Source organism: Uloborus diversus, unplaced genomic scaffold, assembly GCF_026930045.1.
Source record: "Uloborus diversus isolate 005 unplaced genomic scaffold, Udiv.v.3.1 scaffold_1294, whole genome shotgun sequence".
NCBI classification, from domain to species: domain Eukaryota; kingdom Metazoa; phylum Arthropoda; class Arachnida; order Araneae; family Uloboridae; genus Uloborus; species Uloborus diversus.
Window position 1 is genome coordinate 30,066 of NW_026557981.1, and position 17,634 is coordinate 47,699.

The 17,634-nt window shown below is 32.7% G+C and overlaps 1 protein-coding gene across 1 annotated transcript in view; it reads right to left on the reverse strand.

Moving 5' to 3' along the window:
• Positions 1-15,577, reverse strand: part of LOC129232578 (transmembrane protein 220-like) — a 29,865-nt gene extending 14,288 nt beyond the window's left edge. Inside the window, exons 1-2 of the mRNA XM_054866711.1 lie at positions 15,519-15,577; positions 3,827-3,974 (exon numbers count right to left, since the gene is read on the reverse strand). Of these exons, the coding sequence (XP_054722686.1) occupies positions 3,827-3,974; positions 15,519-15,577 (207 nt within the window). The remainder of the gene's footprint in view (positions 1-3,826; positions 3,975-15,518) is intronic.
• Between the last annotated feature and the right edge of the window lie 2,057 nt (positions 15,578-17,634).

Sequence of the window (17,634 nt, forward strand, 5' to 3'; positions counted from 1 at the left end):
CGCAGATAATTTTATTAATATTGCTCAAGAAGCAATTTTGTCACGGTTTTTCTAAAAATTAAGGAATTTAGCAATCACCTTTACCACAATGTAGTTTCCCGGGGTGATATTAATTTTTGGTCAAAAAAACATATTTATACTAACATTCCAGTATAAAATTACTTTCTAACATTGCTTGCCTTGGGGAAAATGTATCCTTCCGCCAACTACAGAATCCAATGTAAATCTTATAGCCAAACCCCATGTTAGTTCTATACTGCCGTGGACAGGTAAACGACAGTTACTACAGAAATGAGTTTTTGAGATATTTGAAGAAATGTGATTCAATACTAACAATAGAGAAATGTTGAAATTAGACATTTTTTTGCGTCTTTTTTTCAGCTTAAACCAAATAAGCAAGCTTGTACAATAAAGCTAACGTACAATAGATGACGAAAATGAAAAAAAAAAAAAGGAAAAATGAAAAATTTGCATTTACTGCCCTTAATCTGCCCACAGCAGTATAGCTCAGTGTTCAACGTATAATGACTATTTAATTTGCTGAACCCCCACAGTATGAAATTTTACGCTTATGCAAATAATACATGTTAATAAATCCTAGAGTTGTAAAATTTCCGGAAATCATGAAGGGGTGGAAAAAAACCGTTTTTTTCGGGAAAAATTGGAAGAAATGGAAAATTTGATTTCTTTATGAATAAAATCGGGGTTTCTTAATAGCTCTGTGTTTCTTAAAACATATAAAGGGTTAAGTATTAAAAAATATATGCTATCCACACATCTTCGTTTTCTGCTTGACAGAAATACACATAAAGGTAAGATTAATTAGAATAAAAAACCTTTTTGTTTTATAACTGAGTAGAGGACTTTCATGGTCAAACCAAGAAATAAGTCAAGTCCTCACTCAACCCATAATATTGGGTAATGTGTGTCTAATCATAACAATTACATTTTCTATTTTAGATTGCCTTTGAAACTTCTGAAATTTTCGACTTTCAAACATGATTGATTTTTTTTTTTTTTTTATTTTTTTGGAAGAAAAATAATACAATGTTACTGTCTGAAAATGAAAGCTATTGAGTTTTGATTTTTTCCAATCCAGTCTAAGTTCAAATCAAAACTAAATTGGTTTTTCTTAAGCTGAACGAAAATTAAGCCGGAGTTTAAGTTTATTCATACGGCCGTGCTAAGCATAGTAGTAAAAGTAGTCATACCAGCCCTTTTGAACAAATGTGAGTTGTTATAACCAAGTTGTTCTCTGTTTCGTATTTTACTTAATAAATAAAATGTTTTAGGGTCATTTGATCAAGACTGAATAAAATATATGGAAGAGTCACACTTTAAAACACAATATCTCAGCTTGAGCTCAACTGCAAAGTCCCGTTTTTCTGTTAAGCACGCAGTATACAGGGTGCGGTAAAAAAAAAATATCGGACAAAAATTGTATCATCGAATGGAAGAAAGGTAATTTCATTTTAATGAGTACCTAATTTATTTTTGTTTCTCACTTTATTAGGAAATAATTTACAATAAATTACCTAGTTTATGTATTGTTTTTCGGTTTTCTTACAATTTTAAGCGAAATACCTGTTATTTTAATTTGTTTAACCAAGTAGAACGACAGTTCGTTTGCTTGTTGTGCCTCGACAAACAGTATTTGAAACAGCATGCCGTTTCAAGTGGCTTGGAAATGATAGTCGATGTCCGGAAAGTGTACAAAAACGAACAGTGAACATTTCAGTTAATCGTTAGGTTCTACAAAAGTGAGTTCAATGAAATCCTCGGGTTTCCACGAGAGCAGTCGTTTGTGGGAATTTGTAAGGGAGGGGGAACCGATTTTTTGGGAACCGACAAGTGCGATTAAGGGAAAAAAACAGCTCAAACAAAAGTTTTGCAAGTTCCGAAAATTCAGGCATTCGTATGACTCTAAAGATGTCAGAAACGTTTGAGACGGGCCCGCAAGTAAACGCTGGAAGAGGATACCTTTCACTGATTTACCGTTCAACCAGCTCATATCCCCCCAGAACCATAGGATTTGGTCTGTAGACACCATAGGCTCCCATATAGGGGGGGAAAGTGGGGGCTCAAGCCTCCCTCTCCCCTTTGGAAATGAGAACTTCCTTCCTTTCAGTACTTTTTTCTTTGTAAAAATGTAAAAATATTTTTTCTCCAGCCATTAATGAATTAGTTATCAAAAATGTTAAATTTTATAAGCTTTAATCTGTACTAAAATCGGTTTCCATGGGGAAAATATCCTGCTAAACCATGGGGAAAATATCAGAGCTCTCCCCATTAAAATTTTGCATATGGGCGCTCTTGCTAGACACTCCAGGCACCTTAGAAAGTGTTAGATATCGCCAAAATCCGAAGTCAGGCTTGGTCTGAGATGGAATCAGGACAAGCGACAAAACATCTCTAGTTTTTTGTGGATGATGGCCGTGAAATGAATCAAAAAGTGAACCAGAAGGACATTTTAGAAGTTATTGTACTTCTGTGGACCTAATAGCACTTCAGCATTCTAGACTGGACATTTTCCTTTAACCCCACACCGATTCATATGGCCAAAAAGACGAGTGGTGCAAAGCGCATTGTTTTTGACAAGATATCATCTTTTTAGTGGACGCTCTACTCGCTCGACCGCAATCCCATTTATTACACTGTATGGCCTATTTTAGAATCAAAGGTCTACCCTAAACTACACATAAAATTGAACTCTCTAAACCAATTGCTTTATAGGGAATAGGATTGATAAAAGGACTTGCTGCCCTTGAATGAAAATTTCAATAAGCAGTTGCATCTCTGTATTACTGCAAAAGGCTGCTAGTTTGAAACCAAATAAATTTAATGAGTGCTAAAGGTCTTCTCATATTATTAGTTTTTTGTTTTGTTAGTTTATTTATTTTTAATAAAGTTTCTTGGAAAATTGCTTGCACGGTTTTTCTTTTTTTTTTGCTGCACCCTGTACCTTTGATTCGCAGTCAGCAGAAACATAGTTTTGTGATTAAAGTTATGCTTGTTTGTTTTATGAGGAAGAAAAATAAATTCTTCACTAAGGTTATTGGTTTAAGCTTTTTCGTAAAAAGTATTATTAAACATTTTTTGATCTATATGCAAATTATATTGTCATACAACAACTTGCATTAACGTTAGACAGTATATAACATAAAACGGGAGGGGGGAGGAAATTGCATCAGAATTTAAGCGTGAGAAATTTTTAATCACTTTTTGCTGAAAATGTCAATTAAAACCCTAAAAAGTGGAAAAAATTCTTTTTTTCAATTTTTCCGAAGTGAAAATTTATTCCTTCGGAAAAAAACGGTTTTTTTTCCGTTTTTTCGGAAATTTTCCGGTTTTTTTCCGACTGTTTTCATCTCTAATAAAGCCACAAGTCAGAGTTGCAATCTAATACCGAACAGTTTATTGTCATACAGAGACTGGAGTTTTGTCCTTGTTTATGCTCGCCAATCTTGAATAGCCATACCTGAGCCGAATGCCTCATTAAGGAGTTGAGTATATCTTCATACTGATAGCTAAAACTTTTTCGTCAGCTCTTTTCGTTGGTGAGCTGAAACATTTTTAGCCACCAATGAGTAGATATGCTCAGCAATGAGGTTTTCATCCTTCATCTGTGCTATGGCTATTCCAGAATGACAAGCTCAAACAAGGATAAAACTGCAGTCTCTGGACGCTGTAACGAGCCGTTCGGTATTTTCTTGTAACAAATATGTGTTCAGCAGAAATATTTAGTGCTTATTATCAGAAGGGCAAAAAAAATCTTCTACACTCCATGCATAAAAAGCTACATCTGACTACCTTTCGGAATTCTTACCTGCACTCCAGCCGCCATCACGAAAAATATGACCATCATCACGTTAGCTCCTCTCCATACCACTCTGCCATCCTTCTGAGCAACTCGTTCTTTTTGCGCACTCTTAGCCATGAGTTGGAGTTGGTTCTCTTCAGCATCAATGTCGGCACTACAAAAGATATGCAGATATGATGAATTAGTGATATATATTAGTAATATATTAGTAATATATTAATATATATTAGTGATATATTAATGCACTGGCAGTACTCGCACAGCGATGCCCGTGCTAAAAATTTAATGCAGGTCCGTCGAATAAAAAACAATTGACGCTCCCTTCCCCTCTGATGTGAAATGATCATTTTTCTTTGTATAAATTGCATATTTATTGCATATATTGCATTGCTTTGTATAATTTGCTTATCAAAAAAAAAAAAAAAAAACTGTTTAAGTTTCTTTGGAATTCAAAACTTTTCGTCAAATGATTAAATTAGATTTACATCTGCTTTAACACTCTATTTAGCGAGTGAACCGGTTTTTACTGCAATATAAAATATTTCGCCAAATAAACAAAAAAAGACATTAAATAATAACTTTCAAATATAAAAATAATAAATCCATAGTTCTATTGTTCATCACCAAACTTGCCCAGCAACCACGCTATCATAATCCATCCGTCTAACGAAAAAAATAAAAGAAACATGCCGTGGACCATTCAAAAATCATCGCAGAAAAAAAGAAAATGTCGTACATTTCACTCGGATAAAAACAAATCAAAAGTTTCTTTTATTTCAAAACAAATCGCCAAAACAATGAATTTCATTAACGGTTGCCTTAAAACAATAATCCTAGACTGAACTGCTCAGCTCCTAACACGCCAAGCGACCACGCTACCGGAACCCAGCCCTTTTGCGAGTAAAGCGGATGTTTTTTCTTTGGCAATAATAAATGTTTCGGCAAACAAACAAAAAGATTTAAAATCACATTAACAGTTGCTTTCAAATTTTTATATATTAAGAGCTGTGTTTAACGGCTTTGCCCGGTGTACCTTGAGAATAAAAATTGTGTCGAGTGACATATATTCAACAATCAGGCTTAAATAAAAGAAAAAAAAACACCATGCAAAATTACCCTTTCAAGCATTGACGATAGGTATTAAAATACTTTTAAGAAATTAAAATGCGAAAAATGGATTTTGAAAGCGCAACCATGGAAACATGAAATAAAATAAGCTTAAGATATTAAATGCAAACTGAGGAAATAAACAATGGATTCAAAAAGCGTAACCGTGGAAACGTGAAAATAAAATAGTTGACAACCTGAATCAAAATGACATACAGTCGAGTCCCGACTTACACGAGGGATGCGTTCCAAGATCCTTCGCGTAAGTTGAAATTTCGCGTTGTGGAAAAGGGTATGTGTAAAAACTTTTATAAACATACCCATACGATTAAAGATACTTGTAAACACCACCTCAAACTGATAAAAACCATTTCTTAACTATATATTACTGTTTCTTAAACAAAAAAATTGAATTTTTATTTATTGTATTTAAAAAAAAAACGTTTTATTTAACATAAAAAACTGCTACGATGCACAAAGTCAATGGTCAATGGGAAAAGAAGACGTAAAATAAACCACTACGGTACGTATACATTATGTAGTAAGAAAAAAAAAGCACAATAGTTGTTGAAACTTTCTCTTTTTCCTTCTATATTCACAGTTTTAAATGAAACAGAGCTCTTAGGTGTCATTATGTTTCATCAATTTTACCATATAGAATGAAAAAAAAATAAATAAAAAATGAGAAGTAGTTATTTGAATAAGCGATGTTCATACTAATACGGTGTGGGAACATCCGCCCTCAGCGATGTCAAAGGGATGAAGGTCCATTTACAAAAAAACCGCGATTACCTTCGGAAAATTTTCATGCTGCGGGTGAAGAATTCGTGTTGGGAATAAAATTCTTTACGTGGTAAAAAATCGCCTTATAGCCATTTTGCGTAAGTCGGATCGCGTTGTAGTGGGAGTCGACTGTATTCCGAAATTGATTTAATAAAATAATAGTTTAAAATACTAAAAAAACACGCTTTCGTAGCAAAATGAACTAAAAAGTGAAAAATAATCTTTGGATGATAGTAGTTGACCAATCACTTAATTTTAATGTAATACAAAAAAGCGTGGCGTGCTGTCTATTTACATTTTTGCTTGGACAACAAATGGAAGAAATTCAAGACAACTGATAAGAAGCCCCCCACGCTTTTTTGTATTACATTAAAATTAAGTGATTGGTCAACTACTATCATCCAAAGATTATTTTTCACTTTTTAGTTCATTTTGCTACGAAAGCGTGTTTTTTTAGTTTTTTAAACTATTATTTTATTTTTCTGTTTTTTAGTCTTTTCTTAGAGAATTATCAGGCGACGAAGTTATTTATAAAACGAGTGCGAGGTAATATGTTAAAGTTAAGACAAGAGCACCCCGATGGGAAGCTACTGTGAGTCATCGATGTATGTTTGCGGAAATCATATTTATATTACTTTGAAAATTTGAGATGCATTTGAATAAAAGTTTTGTTAAACAATGGTCTGATCAGCAATGAATTTCCAATTGATGGCTCACCTAAATTTTGGCATGAAATTAGTTAAAAACAATTATATTTCATGTTCTAATTATCTTGAAACATTGGAACAAATTTTGTCTGATGCAGAAAAATTAAAGGTTTTTGTAGATACTATTTTTAAATAATTTTTGTGAGTATTTTTTAATGTATTTTTTTAAATTTTTCCTTTTTCACATTGTTGGATTTATGCCAAAATATTGATTAAAATTAAAGGAAACTAACAATTAAAAGAGTTAATTAATTAATTTGATAATAGAATATTGCATTGTCATCGGGTCTGAGGTCGCGTGCCAAATTTCAAAAGAATCCGATCGCAGAAAAGTTGATAAATTTGAGCTGCAAGATTCCGTTACAAGATACATACATACATACATACAGGTGAAGCTAATAAAAGCGTGTTAAAAACGCTTGTAACTTTTTTTCCCTTGAAGATAAAAGTTAATTTTTTCGATCATAGGTCGAGATATTTCTAGAGTAAAAAATGTCGTTTTTTTCAATGGTGTGAAAAAGAAAACTGTGGGACAATTCCTTCACTTTTTATTGATAGATTTAATGAAGAAATTAGTGCCTAAATTTCAGCTAAGCCTAAAAAAGTTCAAGATAAAAACGCAAATTACTCCCGTCATAATGAAGTTAGAGCATCGAAACAAACTGCTTAGAACGCGGAAAATTCTACCCTTTTCAACGATATATAATATTAATATATGCAAATAATTTTTCACCCCTTTAATAGCCAATAATAGGCAATTTACGAGAAATTTGGGCCTAAATTGGAATAAAAAAAGAACAATTTATCGGATTTTTTTCGAATTATAGCCTATGTTACTCAGTGAGAAGGCACTTTTCATACAGTGAAAGAATTTTTCAAATAGGTGCAGTGGTTCCGGAGATTACCTCGAACATATAAACACACAAAAATTCGTCCTCTCTCTTTATAATATTAGTATAGATATACATACTAGAAAATCGCTCGTCATGGTATGACGGGTAAAAATTGTTTCTACATTTAAACGAAGCAATTGCCTGTTTGGTGATATTTTGATAGTTGAAATTTTAATCCTAACATCAGTGGATTAACCCTAAACTCCAGTAGGAAGCGTTAATTGTTTTGGTTTCTTCGTTTGCCTAAAATTAAAGTCTTACCAGTAAAACAGTTAAGTTACAGGATCGAGTTCAGCCTTGTCACAATAAAGCCTTTCCCTGCATGTTAAACATTACCAAAACATATTATCAAGCTATCATGCCGTGGCGCCTGTTTCATTGTTGAAGCATGCGGGTTACTCGATTATCCGCTATTATTTATGTAAGAATTAGTAACATTTTTGCTGCATTGTTTTAAAGATGCTACTACTTTATTTGTCCGTTTATTTTTTTCATTTACACTAATTTTTAACGTATCTTATTTCATCAGATGAGTGAGGAATATTTTGTTTCTAAAAACCAGGCAAAAATTTTAAAAAGATATGATTGACATAATTTGCTGTCTTAGCTAATAAAGAGAATATTGATTAAATACTAAAAAGTTTATGTCGGTATACGACAAAGTAGGCTCGTTTAGTTCTGGACAGAACTACTTATAAAGGGAATATTTTTTAGAGTTTTTATGTTTCGAGATGACTAGAATTTAACAATCTCATTTTCAACAGGCTTTGATTTACTAAATTAAAACGTTCAGCAACTGATAATGACATATTTTTGTGAAAAATAGAATTATATGTTTTTAATCACGCACATGCTAAGGGTAATAAATTGTGGATTACTTCTTATTCTTTAAAATATTGAAAAAAAAATAATAATAATAACCGAAGAAGCAGAAGAATAGCTAATAAATTTTAAATTGGTTAACTATGTTACTTGAAAACTACTTACAGTTTTTTAACACCCATTTTCACGTTTTAAGTAAATTTGGAACTTAAGACAATTTTTTAACGTTGGCTATTTATTTTTTGAAGCAAACAACTGTAATCTCGGAAACGAGAATCAACAAAAATGTCTGAACATTATTTTTCAAAATTGCATTACTACTTTTAAAAAATTTTACTTACGAGTTTTGATTCATTGTAAAAGTGTTGAATGAAATGAGTTCTAGAAATGAAATTTCAATTGGAGAGCAAATTCGAAGACAGCTGAAAACAAAGCAGCAGAAACGGTTTTTGAAGATTGTTAGTTACCTGTCTCTTTCATTTTAACTGTTTGTCTTTGGCGATTTTGTTCTCAATCAATAAACCCTAAATCGCCAAATTAATTTTTCGTTGCGCGTTAATTTTACTTTAAAACATTTTGATGATTGTTTAACGAAATATTTTCTTCTGGTTCATTTCCTTATCACATTTAATCTTTATCTTTACTAATATTATAAAGAGAGAGGGCGAATTTTTGTGTGTTTATATGTTCGAGGTAATCTCCGGAACCACTGCACCTATTTGAAAAATTCTTTCACTATATGACAGGTGCTTTCTTACTGAGTAACATAGGCAATAATTCGGAAAAAATCCGATAAATAGTTCTTTTTTCATTCAAATTTAGGCCCAAACTTCACGTAAATTGCCTATTATTGGCTATTAAAGGGGTGAAAAATTACTTGCACATATTAATATTATATATTGTTAAAAATGGTAGAATTTTCTGCGTTCTAAACAATTTATTTCAATGCTCTAACTTAATTACGGCGGGAGTAATTTGCGTTTTTAGCTCGAACTTTTTTAGGCTTAGCTGAAATTTAGACACTACTTTCTTCATTAAATCTATCAATAAAAAGTGAAGGAACTGTCCCACAGTTTTCTTGCTGACACCATTGAAAAAAGCGACATTTTTTACTCCAGATCTCTCTCGACCTATTGTCGAAAAAATTAGCTTCTATCTTCAAAGGAAAAAAAGTTACAAGCGTTTTTAAATCAATTTCGAAATACGTCATTTTGATTCAGGTTTTCAACCATTTTATTTTTGCGTTTCCATGGTTACACTTTTTGAGTCCATAGTTTATTTTCATCTTTCTCATTTTCAATTCTTAAACTTATTTTATTTCATGTTTCCATGGTTACGCTTTTAAAATCCATCTTTCGCATTTTAATTTCTTAAAAATATTTTAATATCTATCGTCATTGTTTGGAAGGGTAATTTTGCATGGTGTTTTTTTTTCTTTTATTTAATTTATTCTTTAAGTTATTAAGTTATTCTTTTAATTAATTGGTTTGCCCATGTTACGGTTCCATGTTATGATAACTTGGTAATTTACTCGTCCATCTTATAAAAATTTTGATCGGAAAAATTTTCTTAAAAATGGAATAGAAAAAAAACGAATTTTCAAAAAATTGCTTCGAGGTGCACACGAATATGCTATAAACAAATTTGTGCCAAATTTCATGAAAATCGGCCGAACGGTCTAGGCGCTATGTGCATCACAGATATCCAGACAGAGAGACTTTCAGCTTTATTATTAGTAGAGAAGATAAAGATGAACGGTGTGCTATATATACTTAAGTTAAATTTTCAAACTTTACTTGAAACAAATATTTTACTTTTTTTTAGTGAGAATACATTGGACAGAATATCGATTCGGATGTCGTAACCCATTAAATTAAAGATAAAAATGTATTTTATTTAGGAGCTACTTTTTAACTGTTGCTCAATTTTACTTGAATCATTTAGACATACAAGGTAAATCAATATCATATTTAATTGCTTAGTTTAATGGATATGAAACATAACAAGCTAAAGCATTCAGCAGAATTTTCGATATTTAATTGTGAGAAGTTCCTTTATTTGAAAGTATCAGCAATGCATACATTTAATTACTTTTTTATTATTTTTGGCATTTTATTCTTCACTCACTTATAATTTCCCCCCACAGCGAATCCATTGATGATTTTTTTTATATTTTTTAAACTTATTGATGAACGTTACATATGCTTCATTAGAAGTGATCGTTTTTTCTAAAAGGTTTTCTACTTCAAACCTTTTGCGTCTGCACATTTTTGCTACTTTCGTTTTAAAATGATGAACACATTTTAAATGGTTTCAAAAGACAAAATTAGTTCACTTTTTTTCCTCGCGTCCGAAGTTCTAGAATTAATGTGTCCAAAAACATCCTAATGACTGCATGTTTCTTTTTTTTTTTTTTTAATGTTTAATTTTCCATTTATGTACTTAAATAGGGTTTTAGAACACAGAGTAATAAACGGGAAAAATTTAAAAAATCGGAATAATGCTACTTAATGGAGCTAAAGTTTTTTCTTTATCTGCATGAAAACTAATGTCAAAAAAATTGGCCATTGTTAATTGTTTACTTTAAAGCAAAATATAAAAAATAGTTACTTTGTGTGTGGTCCAAATATCAATATTTTATGACGATTTTTCATTTGATGCAGTGGACGCCGGTTAATTGAATCAGTCGCTTTAATAAATCAAACCGTCAAAAACAGATCAAAATCCAGCTTTATTAAATAAGCCGCTTTATTGAATCAGCCGCTTTATGGAATCAAAACTGTTTAGAAAAAACGTGATTCATATAAGCGGCGCGGCCACTGTATTCTTTTTCCTGTACTAGATCTATAACTATACTGCCTTCATAGGGTATTATATATACACACACACACACACACACACACACATATATATATATATATATATATATATATATATATATATATATATATATATATATATATATATATATATATATATATATATATATATATATATATATATATATATATATATATATATATATATATATATATATATATATATATATATATATATATATATATATATATATATAGATAGATAGATAGATAGATAGATAGATAGATAGATAGATAGATAGATAGATATTCATTTTTAGTCGAACTCTCTTTTAAAGACCGCGAATGAACCACGGTATTTACTCGTCATAAAATAAATGCATACTTGCTTTTTTATTTTATTTATTTGTCTTTTTTCACATCTGTGAAGAGTGGTCTGAAAGTGTACATACCCCTCCTCTTTATTTTCAATATTATGTTATATATGGTTGAAAGTTTGCAATAGACAGTTACTCTGAAGTCTTAAAAGTCATAAACATCAGCATAACACCATCTATAACGTAACACAGCTGAATTCTGCGCCATGTTGTCACAGATGTTTTTCTGCAAAACATCTCCAAATTCCTCCGTTACAACAAATTTTTCATGATGGGTTCATATGAAATTTTTTGAAACTGTAATTTACATGCATATAAACTACTTTATTAGAATTGGCAATATGTGTTAAAACCAAGAGTTCAAGGAGGGTGGTTTTAACTCCAAAGCTTCCCCCTGGCTGCGCCACTGAACTACACAAAAATCTACGAGAATGTGGCACAGAATTCAGCTATGTTACCACATGAATGGAGTTCTGCCAATGTTTATGACTCTTAGGACTTCAGAGTAATTGTGTATAACAAACATTCAATCATAACTAGCATAATGTCGGGGGGAAAAACGGGGAAAGAGAATACGTTCAATTTCTGAGCACTCTGTAAAATAGCAAATAGCAAATCAGTTCTACAATTTGATTTGAACTGTCTCATTATCTTTTTTTTTAATTATTATTTATTGTTTTTCGAGACACATTCATTGGCTCAGAAAACATAGTCATTTGCACCCTTGGATTTGAAAAAAGTTCGAAGTTTTCTGCCCATCAAAAGCCGTTGACTACATTGATGGGGTTTCCTCTTGGTATTCTTCACGTTTGTCGTTGTCGTCATCGCTAATCTTATTTTACTAGAAAATTGGCCGTCAAGGTATGACGGGTAAAAATTGCTTCTACACTTGAAGGAAGCAATTGCCTGCTTAGTAATATTTTGATAGTTGAAATTTTAACCCAAACTCTAGTGGATTTACGCTAAATTATCTTTTATCGCTTATTATCTTTTTATTATTATTATTATTTATTGTTTTTCGAGACACATTCATTGGCTCAGAAAACATAGTCATTTGCACCCTTGGATTTGAAAGCAGTTCGAAGTTTTCTGCCCATCAAAAGCCGTTGATTACATTGATGGGGTTTCCTCTTGGTATTCTTCACATTTGTCGTTGTCGTCATCGCTAATCATATTTTACTAGAAAATTGGTCGTCAAGGTATGACGGGTAAAAATTGCTTCTACACTTGAAGGAAGCAATTGCCTGCTTAGTAATATTTTGATAGTTGAAATTTTAACCCGAACTTTAGTGGATTTACGCTAAACTCCATCAGTAGATAGCATTAATTGTGGAGCACTTTTTCGTTTCTTCATTCTCCTAAAATGAGTCTTACCAGTAAAAGAGTTTCGCTACCGGATCCAGTGCAGCCTTTTCAAAATAAAGCATTTCTCTGCATGTCGAACATTAGCAAAAAATATTATCAAATTATCATGCTATGCTGCGCGTTTTCTCGTTGGTAACGTCAGGAGCGTTACTCGATCAGTGAATTGACTATTATATATATGAGGATTCTCTTTTAACCTTTAAATGCATTATTTTAAAAACCATTTCAACGTAAGTTTTTCTGCATACTTCTGTTCAAATCATGAGAAAAATACTTCAAAAATCACAGTTTAATTTAAGGATGGTTTATGGTTAAACAACTGCTTGGTAACATGGTGATTTAACAGAAAAAACAACAAATAAATTACCATCAACTATCCCAAAACATTGATAAAAATTGTAAAAATGTCTTGCTAGTTAATAAGTAGTAAAATTTATTCGTCATATGGAATTAATGACGAACGTCCTCGTCCATTTGCGCATTACGAAAAAAAGAAATCTGTTTTTGTTTTCCCTCATATTGATGCATTTACAAATTTAAATTAGTAATATTCAGTAAGTTACTGGTAATTAGCTGTTCGATGCTAATTCCACATTAGTTACCAGTTTGTTTGGCACTCTTGGCTTCCATAAGAGGTTTTCCACCTCCAGCTCATTCACTTCCTATGCCGGGCTGATGAGTGCTAATAACCACGAAACTGCAGTCCTCGGCTGGAATTGACTGAGCTGGCGGTGTATTTCATGATTTAGTAAGATCTTGAGTAAATATTTTCTTGGTTGATGGTAACTACAGAGCTTCAATTTGTTCTCAGATTATTTTAGAAGACTTGAGTATGTTTTCAAATGAAAACATGATGCATTAAAAGGTTAACTTGAATTTGAGATACCATATTTTTAGAACTGTTAACACTGGCGCACACAAAATTTCAAAATTTTTAGAACTGATAACACTGGCGCAGACAAAATTTCAAATGCTTCACTGCTCCACAAATTAGAAAAAAAAAAAAAAAAGCGCCGCCATCACTTGCTCTCAAGAATTGTGACTCATCATCCACTTTCGGTTTCCTTTGGAATCATAAAAGCATTTGCCTAAATTCCATGAATCACTATGTGGTCGCTTCGAACGAGGATTCATCTTAAAAACAAGTTTTTCTCTCAGAGGATTAACATTGACCAACCAAACGCATCTGGTTTCCTCGTAAAATCCGAGTTCCCGTTAAATCAGGTCTCGTTGTAAGTTGTAAGCGAGTTCAACTATTTTACTCTCAATGAAAGCAAAAGAACTCTGTAAAAGGTGTTTCTTAGCCAGTAGAGTGTTAACGTAAGAAAAACAACCTGTCCTCCCTACATTATGCGCGGTTGGCGCACGTGTGACAAGATAAAGAAAAACAGCACAGTGAACACGTTAGCGTTAAAATGGACAAAAATGAAAGTACATTTTTCTTATTTTTTTTTTCTTACGAGACAGCTTTAGGTTCTAAGCTAAAAGTGCATGTGCTGCATTTTTTGATTTATGGGCATATCTGCAAAATGCGGTCCTACGATTTTGTTGTGCAATAAAAGATTTTGGATCAAAATGTAAGTAGTAGAACGAAGAACGAACGCTCTAAAATATCTAGAAAGCAAGGTTCGTTTATCGCACTTGATAGCTGGAGAGGGGGGGGGGGTGTTTTTCTGATACGCAGAAGCATAATTACTCAGAAAACAAAATGTTTCCACGAAAATTTTTGCACATTTTTGTAAAGCTTAAAAAAAATGAGTTGTTTCGACTGCATATTTTATAATTTCCTGGTTTGAGTGAGTGTGAAAATTAGAACTTATGCTAGCAATAGAGCCCCGGGTGCGGAGATCCTGAGCTAAAAAAAAATTTACATTAAAATTTCTAACGTGTGAGCGAGCATGTTTTCATGACAAATTTGCGAAAGAATGTATAATTGCTTTTAATTAAAGCTTTTCGTCAGTTAGAATTTCTGCATAAATGAAGTCAGGCTAAATGAGTTGATTGGAAAATTCCGATTCTTTTGTCACGTGTCGTTTAGTAACTGCAAGCCATTTTCGAGGAGATAGTGTGACATATATGCTATTTTTGTAGGATGATTTGGAGAGAAGGGAAGAAAGCCACTTGTTGGGCGAGAAAAAAAAAAAAAAAAAAAAAAAAAAAAAAACAAGCGATCTTGATATTTAAACAGCAAGTTAAACTTACTGCTTAATACCCAAGCTTTGCCTTCAATTTACGAGTTGAACCACATCATACCGTGCCTGCGCATTCTCACTGGTGAGGTAAATTTACTTTATCTTCCAGTTTGTTGGCACTCTCAGCTTCAATGGGATGACATCTGCTTCCAGCTCGGTTATTCTCTATTTCAGATTGATGCCACAAAACTCGAGGTGAGTTCACCACACTACATCATTCTATAAATCCTCATATACATAATAGCGAATGATCGAGTAACACTGACGTCACCAATAATGAAACTAGAGCCACGACATGCTAATTTGATAATATTTTTGGTAATGTTTGACGTGCAGGAAAGCTATCTACTGGAGTTCAGAGTCAAACCACTGGAGTTGAGGTTAAAATTTCAGCTATCAAAATATCACTAAAATTTCAACTATAAAAATATCACCAAACAGGCAATTGCTTCGTTAAAACGTAGAAGAGTACAAGCAATTTTCACCCATCATACCTTGACGGTTGACTTTCTAGTATATAATAAACAGTAATTGGACAATAGACATGCTGATTATAAATTCAAGTAGAACAAAATGAAGAGAAATACGATAAATTCCGAGAAAATATCTTTCAACAATAAATCAAATCATTACCTGTTTGCATCTTGTAGTTCGATAACTTCATATGCGTCCACTTTGTTGCCCTCGGCCATTAATCCCAAAGAAATTGGTGCAAAAATTTCCTCTAAATGTTCTTAACTAGTTCTCATTATCGTACGTGAAAGTTGTGTAACAGGCAATTAGTAAATCAATTTCAACAATATGTTCCCCAAGTCTAATTCAAAACACACCTCTTTTTGACACTTCAGTGAAATTTAACTTCTGAAAAATACGCACTTGTTCTGTTGATTGTAAGTGTGTTGCAAACATACGGTAACGAGGAAGTTGACTTAGCTTCTGTAAGTGCTGCTAAAAAAACACACTGCAAAACATGCTATTAAAAATCTTTACTTTTCTCTCCGCATGCAAGCGAGTAAACATGCTTATCACTTCTCAGCTTATCTTTTCCCTACTTGGCCGGAAAATTTTGGAGCACGGTTTTGGGGCTGTCCATAAGTGACGTCATGCTTTTTGTTTTTCAAAATGTCTCCCCCCCCCCCAGTAGTGGAACTATAGGGACTAGCGCCCCTGGCAAACTAAAGAAACTGCGCTCCCCCCCCCCCCCCGGCAGGGGGGATCACCGGATGTTTTTTTTTTTTTTTGAACATTTTGATTAGTTGATTCGAATAGGAGGCAGCATTGTAATTTTTTTAATGATGCCCAATATTCCTCCTCAGTAGATGTTATGTATGTGTCTCTAGCTCTTTTTCTTCCGAGGGTTTTTTTTTTTTTTCATTTTTTTAAAGCATTTTTCAAATTCTATAATCAAAAAAAAAATCTTATTTTTTTTTTTTTTTAATCAGTTGAAATGCCGCCTTTTCTGGCTGCTGCGCCCCTGGCGAGAGTCACTCCCTGCCAACCCCAAGTTACGCTACTGCTCTCCCCCTTCTCTTGTCACATATCACACTATTTTTCATTAACATATACTTTTTTTACAAAATGAGTGATGTCACACTTCTTGTTACCACCTTGGTTACCGTTTCTTGTTACCCTTGGCACAATTTCACGAATCCTCTCCCCCCCCCCCCCCCCCCGGACTTCATATTTTTGAGCAATCGCTTAAAAAAACCCTCACTTGACCAAAGTCTCTAATTTTTCATATTACCATGACGACGAGAATAAGTTAGTTTGTTGTTTTAATATTTTTAAAAGGACAAAATTTTCGTCGCCTTGGTTACAAATCATTTGCTTTCATTCAAGGCTTAACTTAAGCACATTCATTTTTTTTAAAGGGGGGGACGGGTGACTCCATTTAAGTACAAAATTTCCAGATTACTTATCCCTATCCTTTGAGAAATAAAAATACCAGATAGGTATACACTGTAAGCTTAAACTTTATATTGAGTATACGAGTGCAAATTTTCTATAAAATCATACCTTTATCACCGAATCCTAATGACTTTTTTTTTAATAAATATGCCTCGTATTTACTAAATAATAGAAAATCACTAGTCATAATACGACGGGTGTGACTTACTTTACTATTTCCCTTCCATTCCATTTGTAGAAACAAGAAATACAACGAGGGTCCTACCGAAATTGCGAAAAATATAATTTGATTTCAAGAGGTCAAAATTTAAATGAATTCTTTTTCAATTTTTACTATATTTCAATTATGATTTTCCAGTCAGATACATGGATATGGGTTTCAGTTTAATGTGCTTTTTTTATTGACAGCAAAAAAAAAAGAAAGAAAGAAAAGAGCACATGCTCCTATGAATATTTTCGGACAGGGCTTTGAGAGCCCATCCTCTAACGACAGCTACATTTCTTATTTTAATAAAATAAGAAGTAGTTTTGTTTCTTTGTTATTGCCAGTTATGTCCACTGTCCGACTAGGCATGATCATGGCGCAGTGAGCGCAATTGAAATTTTTAAAGTGGTCTTTTTAAATCAATAATGGGGTTGTTTCCTTCAGTCAAAAGTAATACTTTTGACTGAAGGAAACACTTACACTGTCACTGAAGTTGATAGAATGATCAAAAAAAAAAAAAAAAAAAACATGAACCCAGAAAATACTTTCATTTTCCAACATTTAATTTTTAATTAATTTTTTTTAATGTCCGATTTTTCAAACAATGCGGGGTCTTTATGACGTCACAAGTGATGT